An 18417-nucleotide genomic window follows, 5' to 3' on the forward strand; every position below is an offset into this window, starting at 1 on the left:
GAGGACTGAGGAGAGAGGAGGCCCAGGACAGAACCCCAGGAACACTGCCACTCACTCAAGGTGGGAGCTCAGCTTCCTGGCAGGCACCACCACCCCAGCCTCTGGAGTCAGGCAGAGACGGTTTTGAAAGCGGTCTCTGGAGTTCTGGGGCTGAGAGTTCTTGGCAAAGTCGGGTACCCTCTCTGATCAGCTGTCACACCTGTAGATAATGGGCATCAGAGAGAGGAGAGATGCCCTGCGAAGATGCTGTGAAATGCGCCCAGTAAAACACTTGGGGTCAGAACGCCACCCCCTCCTCCTCTTCTTCCTGACGCCCCGCAATTCCTTTGTTACACACACCCTCTCCCACCTTCCGCAGCCTCCTGGTCCCTAAGGGATGGATGGTGAGGTGGATGGGAAGGGGGTGGTGGTGGCCGAGCTCCGGTGACGCGGAGCTCACGTGAGTGACCAGGCACCTACGTGGGCACCAGCCCCCGCGCCCGCCCTCCCGCCCTGCGGTCCAGTCCCAGCGCCAGCGCAGAACCAACTGTCTGAGCTGCCCGGGCGGCGGGGGAGCAGCGAGCCGGCTTCAGCGAGCTGGAGGAGGCACAGGCCTGTCCCGGGTCCCAGCAGGTCAGTGTGAAGGTGGGCGCTGCCTGCGGACCCAGGGAAATGGTGGAGGTGGCTGGCAGTAGGAGTGGGGAGGAGGTGGAGAAGGGATCCGGGAGATGAGTGAGGAGAGTGATGCGGAGCCGGCGGAAGCGAGGGAGCCTGGCCCGCCTTCTGGACGACCCCCTGCACTGAGCTCCCCATCCATTTTAGTGCTGGAAATGGGGGTTAGAGGGAGCGACCCCGCAGTGGGACAGTGAAACGTAGATATTCTGGAAATAACCCCCTCTCACAATCTGCTCCCGTGGACACGTCTGACCTCCGCAAAAGCAGTGCGGCGCTGGGACAGGTTGCCTCCCGGAGAAGGGGACACAGAGACAAACGCAGTTTGGAAAGCATGCGGGTTTGGTGCCCGAGGCCTGGAAAGAAATGGCGGCTGGGGTGCAGGGGAGGTAGGGGAGGAAAATATTGGGTGAGCAGGGCCTGGACTCAGGAAAGGGAGTCCCTGTGAGCCCGCTGAGCGCGTAGCCCCTACCCCTGTCTCCTCTCTGTCTGCAGGTCTGCGCCTCTGTTGTTCCCGGTGCTCTGCAAGGACTGAAAAGGAGGAGCAACCTGTTCAGAATCCCCGCAGGTCCGTGAAAGTGGGGGGCGGGGAGGGGGGCTGCATGGACAGGGGCCCACAAGGCTTGAGAGTGTGGAGAGCCCCGCCAGGGCCTAACTGGGGCCCCTGCCCATCCCCCACCCACCTAAACATGCACCTTACCCGGCTGAACTAGTGCGGAGAAGGTGGCAGGGCCTGCCAGGCAATGGCTGGCTCCCGTGTGTGGGAGGAGTGGCGGGCTACGTGGTGGGCAGAAGGCCCTCTTGGAGGCCCAGCCAGCTTAGTGGAACCCTCACCACGGGTGAGATGCAATTACTGTCCAGACCTGCATTCCACCCCCACACCCTCAGTCTCCCATGTCTCTTCTTTGTCTCCTCTTGCCTCCACTCCCATCCCCCAGGACAGGAAAAGGAGAAATCTTGACATGGAAAAACCCTACAATAAGAATGAAGGAAACCTGGAAAACGAGGGAAAGCCAGAAGATGAAGTAGAGCCTGATGATGAAGGAAAGTCAGACGAGGAAGAAAAGCCGGACGTGGAGGGGAAGACAGAATGCGAGGGAAAGCGAGAGGATGAGGGACAGCCAGGTGCTGAGGGACAACTGGAAGATGAGGGAAGCCAGGAAAAGCAGGGCAAGTCCGAAGGTGAGGGCAAGCCACAAGGCGAGGGCAAGCCAGCCTCCCAGGCAAAGCCAGAGAGCCAGCCGCGGGCCGCCGAAAAGCGCCCGGCTGAAGATTATGTGCCCCGGAAAGCAAAAAGAAAAACGGACAGGGGGACGGACGATTCTCCCAAGGACTCTCAGGAGGACTTACAGGGAAGGCATCTGAGCAGTGAGGAGATGATGAGAGAATGTGGAGATGTGTCAAGGGCTCAGGAGGAGCTAAGGAAGAAACAGAAAATGGGTGGTTTTCATTGGATGCAAAGAGATGTACAGGATCCGTTCGCCCCAAGGGGCCAACGGGGTGTCAGGGGAATGAGGGGTGGAGGTAGGGGCCAGAGGGGCTTACATGATATCCCATACCTTTAACGTCTTTGACCTTCCATTCTGACTTCTCTGATGAGAATATTGCTGGCCCTGCTTTCCCTGGTAGGTATTTGCCAGGCCCTGTGCTTTAACCTTAAGCTGATATTTTTGCTTTAGATGTCAATCTTGTTACCAGCAACCTTTAACCCAACTACAGCGCTCTATATTTTAGTAGAGGATTTTCACCCATGTGCATGGAAAAAATGTTCATGACACATTGTAAAATAAATAAATAAAAGAGCAAACAGTTTGCAGCACCGCATATATAATATCAGCCCGCTTTTATAAAAATGTCAGTGTTTGTATAATGCATTTATGCACAAAGAAAACTCTGAAAGCATGCACACTAGAAAGTAGGCAATGATTATTCCTAAAAGGTAGACAAGAATAGGTTTAACCTGTATTCAAAAATGATTCCTACCACCTCTTTCACATGTACCCCCATGACATTCCTCTGCTGCTGTGCATATCCCTATGTCTTCCCTAGGTGTGTCCAGGTCAGTGGGCACTGTTGCTCATGTTCCTGGGTCCTCTCTAATGCTATGCAACCCCCATGTGTGACTCTTTTTCTTTGCTTTGCTCACTTATCTCTACTTTTTCTTTACTAAAGGTTGTGAATTATATTTTTCATACTAAAAAATAAATAAAAGCTGAAAACAATACATAAGAAATTGAACTGTTCAGTGAGCTTATGAAGGCAATAAAGACACTTAAAGTTCATGTTATCATAACATAAGATGACAGGTAAAATTCATATTGTCTCTGAGACTAAAAGCTAGAGGAATCAACCTGGAAATTCTAACAGATCTATTGCTGTAGGAGTCAAGCTTGTCATTTGTAAAATAAGGATAATACTTGCCTCACAGGACTGTCTGGTGGATCAGATGAGGTATCGAGTATATGAGCTGTGTGGTGACCTGGTTCCCACCAGGTACTCAGGGGAGGAATGGCTCCTACACCATTCCCATACAGTGGCAGGAAAGCTGATGGAATCAGACACATTGGGGAAGGGCTGAAGGAGTTACCACTGTGTCTAGGAATATGTCCAGGTAGCTAAGGAGTAGATGTCACTGTTTCTTAGATATTTCCCTGTGTTCTGGGAACTGTGCCCTTTTCTCCCAGGTCCTACACCCTTTACTGATAGAGGATTTATGGTGTAAAAGCCCAGTCATTTTCTCTGGAGTCACTGGTGAGCAATGTCCACCAACCCTTTACCCCTGTAGAAGTGGATAAAGTCCTCTCTCCAGTTTATAGTTATAGTAACCAGGTGCACATGGATATCACCTTGGTGCTGCTTGGGCCTCTTATTAATATTTTCCAAATTCTTTTTTGGCAAAATGATCATTTATGTGTATTTCTTGTTTGTTTTGCATACATAAATATTCTCACAAAACTCAGATATTGAAGGCTAGGCCAGGAAAAAATACCTGCATGATAGTGACTGTGCTGTTCTCATGGGTTAATATCTTGTCTGCAGACTCCCTTTCCTCTATTGAGTTCACTCTCAGGAAATTTGTCAGGTAACACTTTAGCAGTTCAGCAGACCCATCAATACATTTGAGTTTTAAATCCTTTGTAATGAACATGTTGTGGTCCATGAACCAGCTGCGTAATGATCACCTGGGAACTAATTAGAAATGCAGAATCTGAGGTCCTGCCTCAGACCTACTGAGTTAGAATCTTCATTTTAACAAGATCCCAAGATTATTCCTAAGACATTGAAGTTTGAAAAGCACCACCTTAGAAAGAGAGTCTTCAGGCTTCCTACTCCCACATTTACATAAAATATGTGCCTAAAAAGATCAACATATGTGCCACATAAGACACACATCACAGATTATTAAATAAGCCCATGTATTTCAAAATGAAGTTGTCCTTCTCCCATGAAAAGTAGATCTTGAAATCAATGCAATGGGTCAAGACAGGCAATTTTTGAAAAATAAAACAGGATAGAATAGAGTTGAATACAAACAGAAAACATCAAATTGCATTGTAAGTAGAGTGAATTTTTTTGTGAAATTTGTGTTTCAGTTATGTGTATATGTGTGTGCACCATGAGTTATGAGAAAAATAAATTTCTGACTGTGGGCTACAGTAAGAAAATGGAGAAAGACTGCACTGGATTCTGCATCTCAAAGCATAGCCTGTTCATTTTATATTTGTATTTCTAGTGCCTAACACAAGTAACTGACAAGTAGTAAGTACTTAATAAAAATGTAAATAATAATGACTGAGTCTCCAAATTTAGCCCCTGTCTACCTAAATAACTCTGAACAGATAACTTAAATTGTCTAACAGGGTTTACTTATACTCTCGAAAGTACTGGGGAGCTATGGGCTTCACAGGCTGTACAAGTCCTGCTATATATAGTAGAATATCAGTAGAGATATCAGTTCACTATATATAGTTCACAGTCAAAGCTTCCCTTACACATATTCAGCAGCACCAAGGAGAGCTCCTGCACTGTAAGGGGTGGAACTTATCAGCCCCTGGAAAGTAAAACTAAACAACTGTAGAATCTGTGCTATAAAAAGATCCAGGGCCGGATGAGGTGGCTCACATCTATAATCCCAGTAGTTTGGGAGGCCGAGGAGGGTGGATCACCTGAGGCCAGGAGTTTGAGACCACCCTGGCCAACACAGTGAAACCCCATCTCTATTAAAAATACAAAAAGTTAGCTGAATGTGGTGGTGGGCACCTGTAATCCCAGCTACTTGTGAGGCAGAGGCAGGAGAATTGCTTGAACCCGGGAGGTGGAGGTTGCAGTGGGCCGAAATCATGCCATTTCACGCCAGCCTGGACAGAGCGAGACTCTACCTCCCCCCCAAAAAATGGGGGGTAGCAGTTAAGTACATACCTGCAGATGATCTTACTAGACTTAGTTTGAAGGAATTAAGACATTAGATTTTAAAGACAATATACATCATACTGATTTTGTTCTTGGACTTCACATGGTTTCTAGTTTTAAGTGGTACCCAGAGCATGAAAAAGATCTACAGTAGTTCCAGACTGTAGTGGGAGCTTCTCTGACACTTCAGCCTCATGACCCTGCAGATCCAACTGTATTGTGTCCATGCTAGAAAGAGAGGCTCCATAAAGTTTTAGAAAGCCCCAATAGTAGAATTAAAGTATATGTCTCTAGGGTTTTTTAAGCAAAATAATTCCCTCTTTTCTTGGCAACTAGTGTACATTTGAGAATCTGCTCCTGGCTTGCTATCAAAACTAGTAGAGACTTAACACCTGACCACGAGGTATTAGTTTTCCATACTAACAAGCTACTTTTAATGAATGTGTTGCTGTCTACTCTGTTGAAAAATAAAGTTTTGTGTGGACATCAGCTTTCAACCATTAATCGCAAATGGCTTTAAAAGATCAGAGCTGAGTAAGCCAAGAAGCCACAAGTAAATTTCATGTGCAGTTTGATCAGACTCACTGACTCTCTCTCAACCAACATATATCTCATACAGCATCTTGGAGAGTTCTTCATCCTTGTGACCAGTTAAAAAAAAGAAATATAAAACAATGTATCAGTTCCTGGATATATCTTCTTGGTATATTGATAGTAGGTGTAAGCGGATGGCTGCCTCACTGTAGTCCTATTCAGGGATAACCCAGAAAAGTAGAAAAAAGACATGCTAGGATTCGGGGTAGAATTTTGTGTGAATCATATGGTTGTCCATTTTGCTTAGAACCCTTAATGATTGAAGGTATGGATCTACCCTGCCTCAGGAGCAATGACTAAAATACTGGCTGGTCAGCGACATGGAGAGAATTAGTTGGACAATTAATGATGAGAATTTTAGATGTCCTAGACGTCTTAAGGAGGATTCAAAATTTCAGCAAGACTGAATTCTCATTGGAGGCTCTGAGGGAAAATTTTCATTCAAGTTCTTTCATGTTGTTTTCAGAATTGTTTTCTTTAAAACCTTGTGAGGTGAGTCTTGCATAAATTACACTAGGTTTCACTCCATTGAAGATAATTCACACTGACAGATATTTTTGAGATCATCTTTCTCTATTTTTGTCTCTTGCTGGTATAGCTGAGTGTGGCTGCTTTCAGTTCCTAAAGGCTATGTGCATTCCTTGCCACGTGGTACCCTCCAGCTTTAAGGCAGCAGCAGCACATGGAATCCTTTCTATGCTTTTAATCTCTGATTTCTCTGTCTCTGACATCCAGGCTCGACCCTTCTAGTTTGGTTGAGAGAATATTTGTGTCATGCTTTCAATCTCTTGCAAATGACCTTTGTGTGAGTGAGTGCTCTTTCTTATTTTTCTAAGGTTTCAGAGAAAGACTGTAACAACTACATCCTCAGCTGTTTCTCTGTGTCATACTTTCAGAAGGAATCTCTTAATTTTAGTATATTTTTTCATTTGGATAGGATGGGTATTTTCCAGTTCTCAAGTTTTAGTTCCTTTTTATTTAACAGCTATACTTTCAATATATCTCTCTCATCATCTTTTGCCATAAGCAGCAGGAACTAACCAGACTACACTTCAAAACATTGCTTGGAAATAATCACAGCTAAATGTCCCAGTGCATCACTTGCAAGTTCTGCTTTCCACATAACTGTTGAAAACTATTTCTCTAATTTTCATGCTACTACATATAAGGATCTTCTTTCTTCCAGTCTCTAGTAACATACTCCTCACATACTGTTGGCCCCTCACCAGCAGAACCTTTAAGATGTATGTTTTTACTTACAGTTAGTTAAAGATAATCATGTTCCTCAAAATTCTCCCAGCCTCCATCAACTTCTGGTTTCCCCAGCCTCTCTCATGTATTTAGGCATTCTCTACTTTCAGTAACAAAATCTTTATTAATATTCTGTTACTGTGTAACATATCACCAAATGTAGCACCTTCAAACAATACCTACTTATTATCTGACAGTTCTATAGGTCAGAACTTTGGAATTCATGACTGAATTCCTTGATCAGGGTTTTACAAAGCTAAAATCAAGGTGTTAGCTAAACTGAGCTCATATCTGGGGGTCTTGACAAAAAGTAATGTACTACAAAACTAATTAGTCTTGGCAAAATTTAGTTTCTTGTACTTGTAAACTAAAAAGAAAGTCTCAAGGCCCCCACCGACTGAACAGACCAATTCTTAGCCAAGGGGACTGCAGAGAAACCTTAAAACCTGAGTTCCTGGATATCACAGGATGCTAGGTCAGACACTCCTCATTATACCTCCTCCCTTTTACATTTAGAGAAAACAACTTACCACCATAAATGTCTCTCTCTCTCTCTCTCTCTCTCTCTATATATATATATATATATATATATATATATATATATATACACATATATACACACACATATACATATATATGCATATATATTTAATGCTAATAGAATGGAATTTCTGTGGCAATGAGATATGAAATTACAAACAGGACCTAAGGTCATGGCAGGTAAGGGTTAAGTCATGCATGCCTACACTTAAAGAATAAACTGTTTTAACTGCTACAAGGTTTTTCTTTTTCTCTAGCAGCTACACAAGCACTGGCCTTGGGATAAGCAATATTAAACAGGTATTAAAACAATCGTATCTCACTACCAGATGCTGACTAACTGACTCCCTGTTCTACAAGCCATAACTACAGCTTTGATTGGACAAGAGATTGATTTCAGTAACTTTCTACTGATAAGCCCACTGACCATGGACTGGTTCTGGGCCAGTTTACAGAGGCCAGAACTTGAGCACCTTCATGTCCCTGCTTTACCTTTTGACTTACAGAGACTTATTGTAATACATTTAAATGTTAAGTTTGCATCCCAAGGTGAACCAGGTTCATGTATAACATGCATGTTTATTCAGTAGGCATGCATTAGGACTCACTTAATGATATTCATATCTCCTCCCATAACCTGTTGAATGTGTGTGCTTAGCCAACCCATCCAGCATAAATTCCTGTCTTACCCCTTCCTCCCTCAAAGTGCCTGTTTCCAGGTTCTGCCAGACTGTCAGAATGGCTACCTTGCAGGCTGTAACTCTTTATAAAAAATAAAATCTCCTTTCCAAATTTACAAATTGTGTCATTTCTAAGTCAACATACTGTAGGTCTGAGGTCCCCAGTTAGGACAGGAACAGAAAATCTTAATTCAAGTTGTGATTGATGTTATTTAAAGCTAGGCTTTAGAAATTGTGAAAACAGGTTTATTTTCCATTCATCTTTATTTCTAGAGCATAACTTTACCTGGTTCCAACTGAAAATCGAGGACGTATACCAGGACCCAACCTCCCTAGGAGCCTGAACTTCAATTTCTGTGTGCCAGCCCCTTGAAACTGCTGAAAACTTCACCATTTATCAGCCTAATATCCTCAACTTTCCTATCAGCAAATGTCTCAAAGCAAAAAGTTCTACAAAGTCTAAGTTTCACATCTGCGAAATTCTTTTCTCTTTAAAATTTTGGTCACACAAATCTCCAGTGCTTTGTTATCTTCCCAATGTTTTCAAACAGATTGTCTTCTGTTCAGCTTTTCTAGTAGTTCTTCATGGGAGAGTTTGCTCCGAAACAAGGTAATCTACCATTGCTGAAAACCTTACTTTTCTAGTCCTCCTAATTAAGAACTTATTCCATAATAGGTGCCCTTTAGTGATGACTTCATTGAGAAACCAATGTTTTGACACTCTGTCCACCTTGTGAACACTCATGCACATATCTCTCCTCTAAACCTCCTCATCACTAATTTTCCAAGTTTGATCTTTCCAAGTCCCTGAGAAGCCAGCCAACCCACGTGCTCATGAATCAGGCTGTCTCTCTTTCCATGCCAAGTGAACAAGTTATATCATTGAAATTTCTGCCCATTAGGAAGATTTCTCTCTGTTGCTGTATTTCCTGAATGAGATGATAGTATAGCAGCCTTTCTATTCCAGTAGGTTCCAGAATGCCATGCACATTCATCCATAAAGCAGACCCACAGTTTTCTATTTTCTGGTTACAGGAAATTTTCCATTAGGTCACAAATGTGTGTTGGTAGAGAGGTGGCCAAGCAACAGGAGAGAGTACCTTGAGAGTCTGAACTTCTTGCTTATGTAGTTTTCTTGTGCCTTTTAGTCATGTTTACGTTCAGTCAGTTACGTATAATTCTCATCTTAAAATAGAATTCTTCTGTGCATTTCTAGTTATGCAGTTTGATGAATTAAACAGTGCCTAGTTCCTGATAACATTTCGAGGTACATAGTTACTCGGAATTCCGTAGTCAGATGCTGGGTACCAGCCAGCACCCCAGAGCTGCTTTCCAAATATAGAGTAGTTGTTGGCTTATTTCCTCTATGACATCATCTCACAAACTCCCCAATCTGATTATTTATTATGATACAGTTTGAGGTCTCCAGAAATTAGCCTCAGTTCAGAGCCTTTAGCTAATAACTACCAAAAGATTTTGGTATTTTATTTTCCTTAGTTCACAGTCACTCTGAAAAGTGTCTTTAGGTTCCACTGGGGAAAGTTTGATGTAAGATTCACAGTATACACCAGTGTCTGCAAGATCGTACCTTAGAGGCACGCTTCCTTCCCCTCAGTTGGGTAAGAAGTTTAGAAAACATACCATAGCATCTGGAGTTAGACTTTCTAGTAGACCTAGAATTTTTTTCAGCCTGAGTATGTCAGGCAGCATCCAATAGGCTGCCCAATTATTTCCTTTTAAAGTATTATGCAGCCATCAAAAACAATGAGTTCATGTCCTTTGTAGGGACATGGATGAATCTGGAAACCATCATTCTCAGCAAGCTGACACAAGAACAGAAAATCAAATGCCACATGTTCTCACTTATAGGCTGGTGTTGAACAATGAGAACACATGGACACAGGGAGGGGAGCATCACACACTGGGGCCTGTCAGGGGGAATAGGGGAGGGACAGCGGGGGGTGGGGAGTTGGGGAGAGATGGCATGGGAAGAAATGCCAGATATAGGTGATGGGGAGGAAGGCAGCAAATCACACTGCCATGTGTGTACCTATGCAACAATCTTGCATGTTCTTCACATGTACCCCAAATCCTAAAGTGCAATAAAAAAAAAAGAATGCTCTGATTAGCCATCACCACAAATCCTATGGGCCAAAAATTTACTAATTACCATTTAATTCCTGTGGCTTATTGTGGTAGCTACACTCACCTTGTCTCAGACTATTAAGCCCTGTCACCTGATTTCCACCACTCTGGGATTCCATAATTCACGTTAAGATGAGGTATAAGTTGAGGTAGGATAATTCTACTGCAGCATTCTCCACCATCATCTCCAGCCTACAAAGCATGGGCCCACAGAAATCTTCAAATATGCTCTTGACCCTCTCACCAATGCATTTCTTAATGCCTCAGAGTATGTCTGCACGAATGCCCCATCCCATGTATCAGAGTTTTACTTCTTCTCTACTAGTGTCCTTACTTTGTTGTAAAAGTGATTGCATTTGGAGCATTTAATCGGCAGCAGAACTGCAACACCTTAAGGACCTAGCCTTGGTTCACAGCTATATCTACCCTAAGATGAGGGACTCCTTCAAACCTATCTTAGAGGCTTTCTGGTTCTGTACATATGTGCTCTGCTGTATTTTCACAGCTTCCAATGTCCTCTTTTTTTCTATGCATACTCTCATGGGTTGTCAGATGAACACAGGTGACTCCAGAAACTTTTTGGTAATTATTTTTGTTTTAATACTTAGGTAACATAGCCACTTGATTTCTCAAAGCTTTGGATTCCACTTGCACTTCATTCCATGCCACCAGTGGTGTATGAATTATCATGATACTACTACATGCCGTGTACCTATGATCTTCTCCTAACAGCTTCCCCCTACTGTTCTCAACCCTATTGCCAGTAGGTTATTCTTTTCTTCCTCAAATTAACAAGAAAATTCCTGGGGTGACTTCCTGTATCTGTTACTGTACCTGAAAAGTGCTTTGCAGGAAATAGGGGGTACATTTGCAGTGGAAAATGTGAGAGCAGTTCTTAATAAAAAAGAATAGACAAAGGTACTGGAAGGGTATTAGAGAACCAAAATGAATAGTGCAATACACCATGGCTATTAAAGGTGAAATGACCAGAAGTAAGCCTGAGGCACAGAGGGAAAGAGAGGTAACTAAAAGTTAGAGATACAGAGCCTATGTGGAGAGGGCCACCTTCTAGGAACATTGGGAGAAGGGTCTTCATAAGCATTTGACAACACTGCAGGCAACAAGCTGGGAGAAAAATTTCCTGACTGCACTCATCACTGCTGGCTCCCAGAAGAAGAGGGGACCCTTTGATGTGGTCCATATAGGACAGATTCCCTTGAAATACAGAGCATGGTGAAGAAGAGTGGAGAGTGAATTGGGATGGGAAGATGCGGAGATATCCACAAAAGAGAGAGGACCATGCTAATAGTACTCACTAGGAATTGTGCCTGCAGCTTTGTGCATAATGTAAGGAGGAGGATTAAAAGCATATTGTTCTGTAAGTGTGAGCTCCAGCAGGGCTGAAATTTGCCTGAGCTTTCTATTGAAATAAAAAATATACCTGCTTGGCATTGACCCATGATAAAGGATTAAAACATATTAACTAAGAGTGCTGTTTGATAATCATGGGTCTGAGGAAAATCAGGGGTGATTTTTACCAGTCTGTTAGCTTTATTGATAACAGTGAGATCAATCATTTAAACCTAGTCTCAGTGAACCTCATTGCCAAGGGCTCTGCTGTTGAGACTGGCTACATAGCAAGAATATGCTTACATAACCAGCAATGTAGCAAACCTGGACTGAGACTTTATTTTGAGTTTTCTGGTTTCAAGGTATTCTGGGCATAAATTAATGGTTCCTGATCTGAAAAGAGAAGTGCATCTTTGCAGGGCTACTATAAAGAGGGAGGATCATCAAAGTTCATACCTGGCCACCCCAGATCCCTTACTATGAGATAGCTTTTGACTATTATGTTTCTCCTTAACACTGTTGCTATGTTGCATCCGTTTTTTCTCCAACAAACTGTAGATTTGCAATAATCACCATTTGGGATCCCGTGAGACTTCTTTAGAAATGGAACTGTTCAGCTGCCACAGTTATCACAACATCTGGAGGAAAAAATACACTATACTATGATATGCTTTGACTTTGCTTTGTTTATAGGTGTGATTTTCTCTAAAGACACTTTCAGGTTCCATGGAATAAACATATTAAACCCTGCCATTATGGATTTTTACTCTTAATCTTTGTTATATAACTTAGAAAAGCTTTCACATTCCCCACCAAAAAAGATACACTGTAATTCTTTTTTTCTGCTTATCTTATGGTTTAAAGTTAATAAGACCAAGATCATAGTGAGTACATAAATCAGTGGTGATTAGCCTTTATCATGAATCAGAGTCACCTAGGCAGCCTGTTTAAGATGGAAATCCTAGAGCTCCAGTCAGTGGATCTGAGGTGGGGATTATAAGTTCAAATTTTTGATGAAGTCCTATGGTGATTCTGACATGTGACAAACTGGCACACTTTAAAATGCATTAATAAAGTGAGATAAGATTAAATTCATAGTGCAAATCCTTCTTCATGATGTTCCTTTTGGAACTGCAAGTAAGTGCTTCTAGAGATATAGAGTCCACAGTTATTTATATAGACAGGGAATGATCTCAGACAAGAATTCTTGACTTAGGTATTATTATTTACAAATTTATTAAGAACCTATTACTTGTCAGGCACTGTGCTAGGTATTAGTGGTACCAGGATAGAGAACAGGTTGTGCTTGTTCAAACAGAGTCCAGTGTTTCTCAATTTTAAAAAACCTCAGCCAGAGTCAGAAAGATATCGTTCATATATACATAACTGAAATACAAATTTCAGAAAACAGTTTTAATCCTACCTACCTGCCATACAATCTGATGTTTACTATCTGGTTCTGGTTGATTCTACTATATCAGATTTCATTTAAAAATATTGCAAGTCTTGGCCTACCAAATTTGTTTTAAACTCTGCTAATGTAGGAAGGTGAAACTTCAGTTTGACAAACACAGGTCTATTTAATAATCTGCGATGTGCATTCTATGAAACACATGTATATATCCTTCTAGGCACATGTATCATGAAAAGGTAGAATTGGGGAGGCTAAAAACTTCCTCATAAACCTTGCTTCTCAAACTTTAGGTGCACAGGAATCACCTGCAAATCTTGTTAAAATCAGAAAAGGTTCTGATTCAGTAAGTCTGGTATGACCATCTGAGATTCTACATTTCTAACTGTCTTACAGGTGATGCTGATGCAGCTGGTCCATGGACCACTACTTGAGTAGCATTGCTCTAAAAATTACAAATGTGGGTAGCAGTGTTAAACTGGTAAGGTGGGACCTGGCAGGACTTTCCTATAAGAGAATTTCCTCTAAGGAAAGATGAGTCAAGCATACAAAGCACTGACAGATGAGAACAGGTAAGTGTGTGCCACTCAAATTTTACTCCAGCCTCTATATCTGAATTTGGTGGAGAGATGGCTGTATGTAAACACTTACAAATCAACAAGCATAGAAATAACTGTTTTATTAAAAATCTGAAATTCCCCAGGGGCTGAAGCATCACTGAGGTGTTACTCTATTGGGCAAGTATAACTAAAGTGAGGAAGGGAACTTTATCCACATTTTCATAGTTGTTGTGGATTGGGTATGTAGGCTTGGCTCACTGGGGACTCCAGCGAAATCAACTGGGCCTGTTACCTTGAGAACTTCAGCCCATAAGCATCAATAGGAGCTTTAGGAAGATGCAAGATTTATGAGAAGGAGCACAGTGCCCAGTGGACATGACATCATCTAAGAGAGGATGGCACCCACCTTTCAGTTTCCTAGACTTATTCCTGGATACAGGTAAGATATACCCTAGTCCTCTTCCAAGTGTCTGAGGGGTAATTTTTTCTCCCTGTGCAGGGGAGCAGGTAGATGTCAACCCAACACATTTATTCTGTACCTCATCCAACCCACTCAGCAGTTCTGAAAAACAGGGTATTATCTCCATTTGACAAAACAACATGACTGTCCATTAGAGCAATGGATCTGTAGTAACCCCATGTTGACTTCTCCAGATGAATCACACAGGTAGGCAATGTGAGTTTTACCTATCATTTTAAGTTCTAACAACAAGAACTTTAAGTGCCTCTGCTGAATTTCGTAAGTTCACTGAACAGTTATTCTCATCACCTTTCACATACTGTGTTCTGATTTTTAAAAATATTTTACTGTTTTTGTAAGAAAAGTAATTTGTGTTATCTGGGGAAAGATAAATTAGAAAGAAAACAAAGAAATGAAATAACCTGCTATCTCACAACTCAGAAAACTACTGTTAATCTTTCATGTATTTAACAAAAACAGATTCTGTAGATGATATAAGCTGCTTTATTTTTCCAAGAATCATAACGTCTCTGCAATGCACATGTGTGAAAATCTGCTACTGAAACATAGAGCAAGCAAGCACTGGCAGTTGGGTCAAAAGGCTACTGGTAGCAGGAAGAACACCTAAAGCAAAGTATTGCCACAGGTAAAACATATGACCTGACAAATGTCTGCCAGGGACACTACACATAAGGAATGTCTTCAGTGTCCCTTCGTGGGGCCCTGCAGCCACCCCTGAATTCCCTTGGACCCCTAGGATAGAAGGGGTCCTGTAAATTTCTTTGCATCCACAAAAACGCCCCCAACTTCTGTTTGCTTTTTCTCCTTTTATCCTCCACCCTAGCCATGTTGTCAAATTCTCTTATCATGTCTTCATTGCTGAAATTCATATCATGTATGGCTTCCTTATATTGCTTGAGGTAATGAGCCAACCCCTTGTTGGTTTTTCTTTTGGCTTTCCTGGGTACATCATCGTCAGCTGGGCGCTTTCCTGCAGTCCTTGTTTGACTCTCTGGCTCTCCCTCACTCCCTGGCTCTCCCTCACTGTCTGGCTCTCCTTCACCCTCTGCCCTTTCCTCTCTCTCTGGCTTTCTCTCTCTCTCTGATCCTCCCTCCATCTCTGCCTCTCCCTCCTTCTCTGACTTTCCTTCTTCTTTTGCCTTTTCCTCACTTTCTGGCTTTCCTTTATCCTTTAACATTTCCTCATCTCCTGTCTTGCCCTTGTTTTCTGTCTTTCTCTCATTTTCTAACTTCTCCTTGTCTTCCAGAGTACAAGCTACTTCTGGCTTTCCCTCGTCCTGTGGCTGTTCTTCATTTTCCATCTTTCCTTGGTTCGAAGTCATTCCTTCATTTTCATTGCAGAGTTTTTCCATGTCGAGATTTCCCCTCCTTTTCCTGTCCTGGGGGATGGGGGTAGAGGCAAGAGGAGACAAAGAGGAGACATGGGAGACTGAGGGTGTGGGGTGGAACGCAGGTCTGGACAGTACTTTCATCTCACCCCCGGTGAGGGTTCCCCTAAACTGGACATGCCCCCAAGAGGGCGTTCTGCCCACCACGTAGCCCGCCACTCCTCCCACACACATGAGCCAGCCATTGCCTGGCCGGCCCTGCCACCTTCTCTGCACTGGTTCAGCCGGGTAAGGTGCGTGTTCAGGTGGGTGGGGGATGGGCAGGGGCCCCAATTCGGCTCTGGCCGGGCCCTCCACACCCTCAACTCTTGTGGGCCCCTGTCCCCCCTCCCCACCCTGCTTTCACGGACCTGCGGGGATTCTGGACAGGTTGCTCCTCCTTTTCAGGCCTCGCAGAGCACTGGGAACAACAGAGGCGCAGACCTGCGGACAGACAGGAGACTCGGGTAGGGGCTGCGCGCTCGGCGGCCTCACAGGGACTCGGCTCCCTTTCCTGAGTCCAGGCCCTGCTCACCCAACGTTTTCTTCCCCTACCTCCCCTGCACCCCAGCCGCCATTTCTTTCCAGGCCTCGGGCACCAAACCAGGATGCTTTCCAAGCTGCGTTTGTCTCTGTGTCCCCTTCTCCCAGAGGCAACCTGTCCCAGCGCCACCCTGCTTTTGCGGAGATCAGGTGTTTCCACGGGAGCAAACAAATATAACAAAAATAACAAATATTTCCAGAATATCTGTGTTTCACTGTAGCACTGCGGGGTCGCTCCCACACCCCCATTTCCAGCACTAAAATGGAGTGGAGGGTTCAGTGCAACGGGGCAGGCATCGAGAAGGCGGGCCAGGGTTGCTTCGGGGTTCTCACTACCCCTCTCCCAGCCGCTCCACATCACCCTCCTCACCCTTCTCTCAGATCCCTTCTCCACCCCCTCCCACTCCTACTGCCAGCCACCTGCACCGCTGTTCCATGGTCCGCCGGCAGCCCCGCCTTCACACTGACCTGCGGGTACCCAGGATAGGCCTGTGCCTTCTCTGGCTCGCTGAAGCCCGCTCTCTGCACCCCCGCCGCCCCAGCAGCTCAGACAGCTGGTTCTGCGCGGGCGCCAGGACCCGACCGCAGGGAGGGCGCGGGGGCTGGTGCCCACGTAGGCGCCCGGCGGGTCACGTGATCGCCGCGTCACTGGAGCTCCGCTCCCCCTTGCCTGACCCACCTCACCATCCATCCCCGAGGGACCGTGAGGCTGGGGACAGTCGGGGTCGGGTTCATTTGTGTAGCAAAATGGGGTCACAGAGAAGAAGAGGAGGGAGTGCCGTTCTGACCCTAAAGTGCTTTACCTGGCGCATCTTAAAGCATCCTCACAGGGCATCTCTCTCTGATGCCCATTATCGCCAGGTGTGACAGCCGATCAGAGAGGGTATCCGACTTTGCCAAGAGCGCTCAGCCCCAGAACTCCAGAGACCGCTTTCAAAACCGTCTCTGCCTGACTCCAGAGGCTGGGGTGGTGGTGCCTGCCAGGAAGCTGAGCTGCCACCTTGAGTGATGCTGTTCTTGGGGTTCTGTCCTGGGCCTCCTCTCTCATCAGTCCTCAAATTCTCTCTCCCTGTTTGATCTCATTCATTTCCTGTAAACACCGATGACTCCCAGATGTATGTCTCCAGGCTATTCCCTTCTCTGTGTCTCATATCAACTGTCTATGGGACATCAGGGCTTGAGTGTCCATGAGGGACCCTAAAGCCCGTGTAACCCAAATTGATTTCATCAGCTTCCTTCTTGTTGCTTCCGTTGGTCTCTCGCAACACTTGAAACTTACCTTACAACATTTGACCAGTTTTCATAGAGGGAGAATCTCAGACAGCTAGAAAAGAAAGCATTAAAACATTTTAAACATGAATTTCAGATGCACAAATTTATCATAACCCATGGATCACATCACACCCTTATCATTGATCCCTGCTTGTCCCTCTTCCTTCTCTTTTCTTTCCTGTCCACTTATTTCCTTCCCTTCCCATCCTTCGTCTTTTTTTCTTTCCTTTTCTTTCACATTGGTGAGACCACCACCCACAAAAACTAAAAATCACCAATTTTTTAAGCTTGTCCAGTGTAGTGCCATATATATGTGTACTGTATGTGTGTGCACATATGTGTATGTAGTGTGTATTTTTGTACATAAATCTGGGCAACCAGTATTTTCATTATGATTTGCAAAATATCATGATTACCTGATTATAAATTATGTGTGTTACACAACCAATTCTGATTATATTTCTGCTACAAATCTTCATTCAGTAAAACCTCGATCTTCCTAGGATACTTTGCTCTATCAATATGTGTATTTGTCATTATCACCACATCACCAATAATTCTGTCCTCAATGTTGAATTTTTTTTCTAAATTCTCGAGGCTATGTGTTTTCATTTCCTCCGTATAAACTTTTGTAAAATTATTATAATTATTCAAGAATTTGATGAAAATAATATCAAATCATAGTTTAAAAACTTTCTGTTTTAATCATCTAATGATAGTGATTTTTTAAGGTGTCATCAGTAATTACTTTGCTAAATTATTTTGCTAATTGTAGCCAACATATTGAACAACCATTACTCCTATTTTAAAACATGTACACAAAAGTGTGGAATTCAAAATTAGTATCATTAAGTTCAATGAAATGTCATTTTATGTAAATTAAAAATCTGTTCACAAAATGAGAAGTCAACACAACTTTTGCATTTGCATGTACTAAATTGACACATTGTTCCTCAGGTAATTACCAGATTTGAAGAAGATATCATAACAATTCTCTTGATGCATGGTATATGTTGATAAACATATTTTTAAGTTAAATGTTTGTCATCCACTTTTTTAGAAAAGTAACCATTACTAAACATACCATTCACTAGGGACTCTTTTGTTTTTTATTGCAAAATTAAAGAATCATTCCCACAGGTAAAATAAATATGGACATATA

General features: G+C 43.4%; 2 protein-coding genes across 8 annotated transcripts; one reads left to right on the top strand and one right to left on the bottom strand.

Moving 5' to 3' along the window:
• Positions 1-483: 483 nt before the first annotated feature.
• Positions 484-4396, top strand: TCEAL6 (transcription elongation factor A like 6). Of its 4 annotated transcripts, none has more exons than XM_003940159.4 (3): positions 484-612; positions 1147-1219; positions 1590-4396. In XM_003940159.4, the coding sequence occupies exon 3, from the start codon at positions 1614-1616 to the stop codon at positions 2214-2216; it is 603 nt and encodes a 200-aa protein (XP_003940208.1). In that variant the 5' UTR covers positions 484-612; positions 1147-1219; positions 1590-1613; the 3' UTR covers positions 2217-4396. The 4 variants fall into 4 exon arrangements, with proteins under 4 accessions (XP_003940208.1, XP_074247789.1, XP_074247790.1 ...); XM_074391688.1 differs by having other exon boundaries at positions 487-624; XM_074391689.1 differs by having other exon boundaries at positions 487-624; positions 1595-4396.
• An 8482-nt stretch (positions 4397-12878) lies between these two features.
• TCEAL2 (transcription elongation factor A like 2) lies at positions 12879-16594 on the bottom strand. 4 transcript variants are annotated; one of them, XM_010350870.3, is made up of 3 exons: positions 16452-16594; positions 15812-15884; positions 12879-15447 (listed from the first exon to the last, which is right to left on the bottom strand). In XM_010350870.3, exon 3 carries the CDS (start codon positions 15423-15425, stop codon positions 14736-14738), a length of 690 nt encoding a protein of 229 aa, XP_010349172.1. In that variant the 5' UTR covers positions 15426-15447; positions 15812-15884; positions 16452-16594; the 3' UTR covers positions 12879-14735. The 4 variants fall into 4 exon arrangements, with proteins under 4 accessions (XP_010349172.1, XP_074247806.1, XP_039319906.2 ...); XM_074391705.1 differs by having other exon boundaries at positions 16404-16594; XM_039463972.2 differs by lacking the exon at positions 16452-16594 and adding an exon at positions 15996-16350.
• Between the last annotated feature and the right edge of the window lie 1823 nt (positions 16595-18417).

Source organism: Saimiri boliviensis, chromosome X (genome assembly GCF_048565385.1).
Source record: "Saimiri boliviensis isolate mSaiBol1 chromosome X, mSaiBol1.pri, whole genome shotgun sequence".
In the NCBI taxonomy this organism is placed as follows: domain Eukaryota; kingdom Metazoa; phylum Chordata; class Mammalia; order Primates; family Cebidae; genus Saimiri; species Saimiri boliviensis.

Coding starts and splice junctions, on each gene's coding strand:
- TCEAL6 (XM_003940159.4), top strand. CDS start 1,614: ATGGAAAAACCCTACAATAAGAATGAAGGAAACCTGGAAAACGAGGGA.
- TCEAL2 (XM_039463972.2), bottom strand. CDS start 16,341: ATGTGGAGCGGCTGGGAGAGGGGTAGTGAGAACCCCGAAGCAACCCTG. Junction 15,885..15,995: donor GCGGCTGGGGTGCAGGGGAG/GTAGGGGAAGAA, acceptor GTCTGTCCGCAG/GTCTGCGCCTCTGTTGTTCC. Junction 15,448..15,811: donor CCTGTCCAGAATCCCCGCAG/GTCCGTGAAAGC, acceptor CCCCCAGGACAG/GAAAAGGAGGGGAAATCTCG.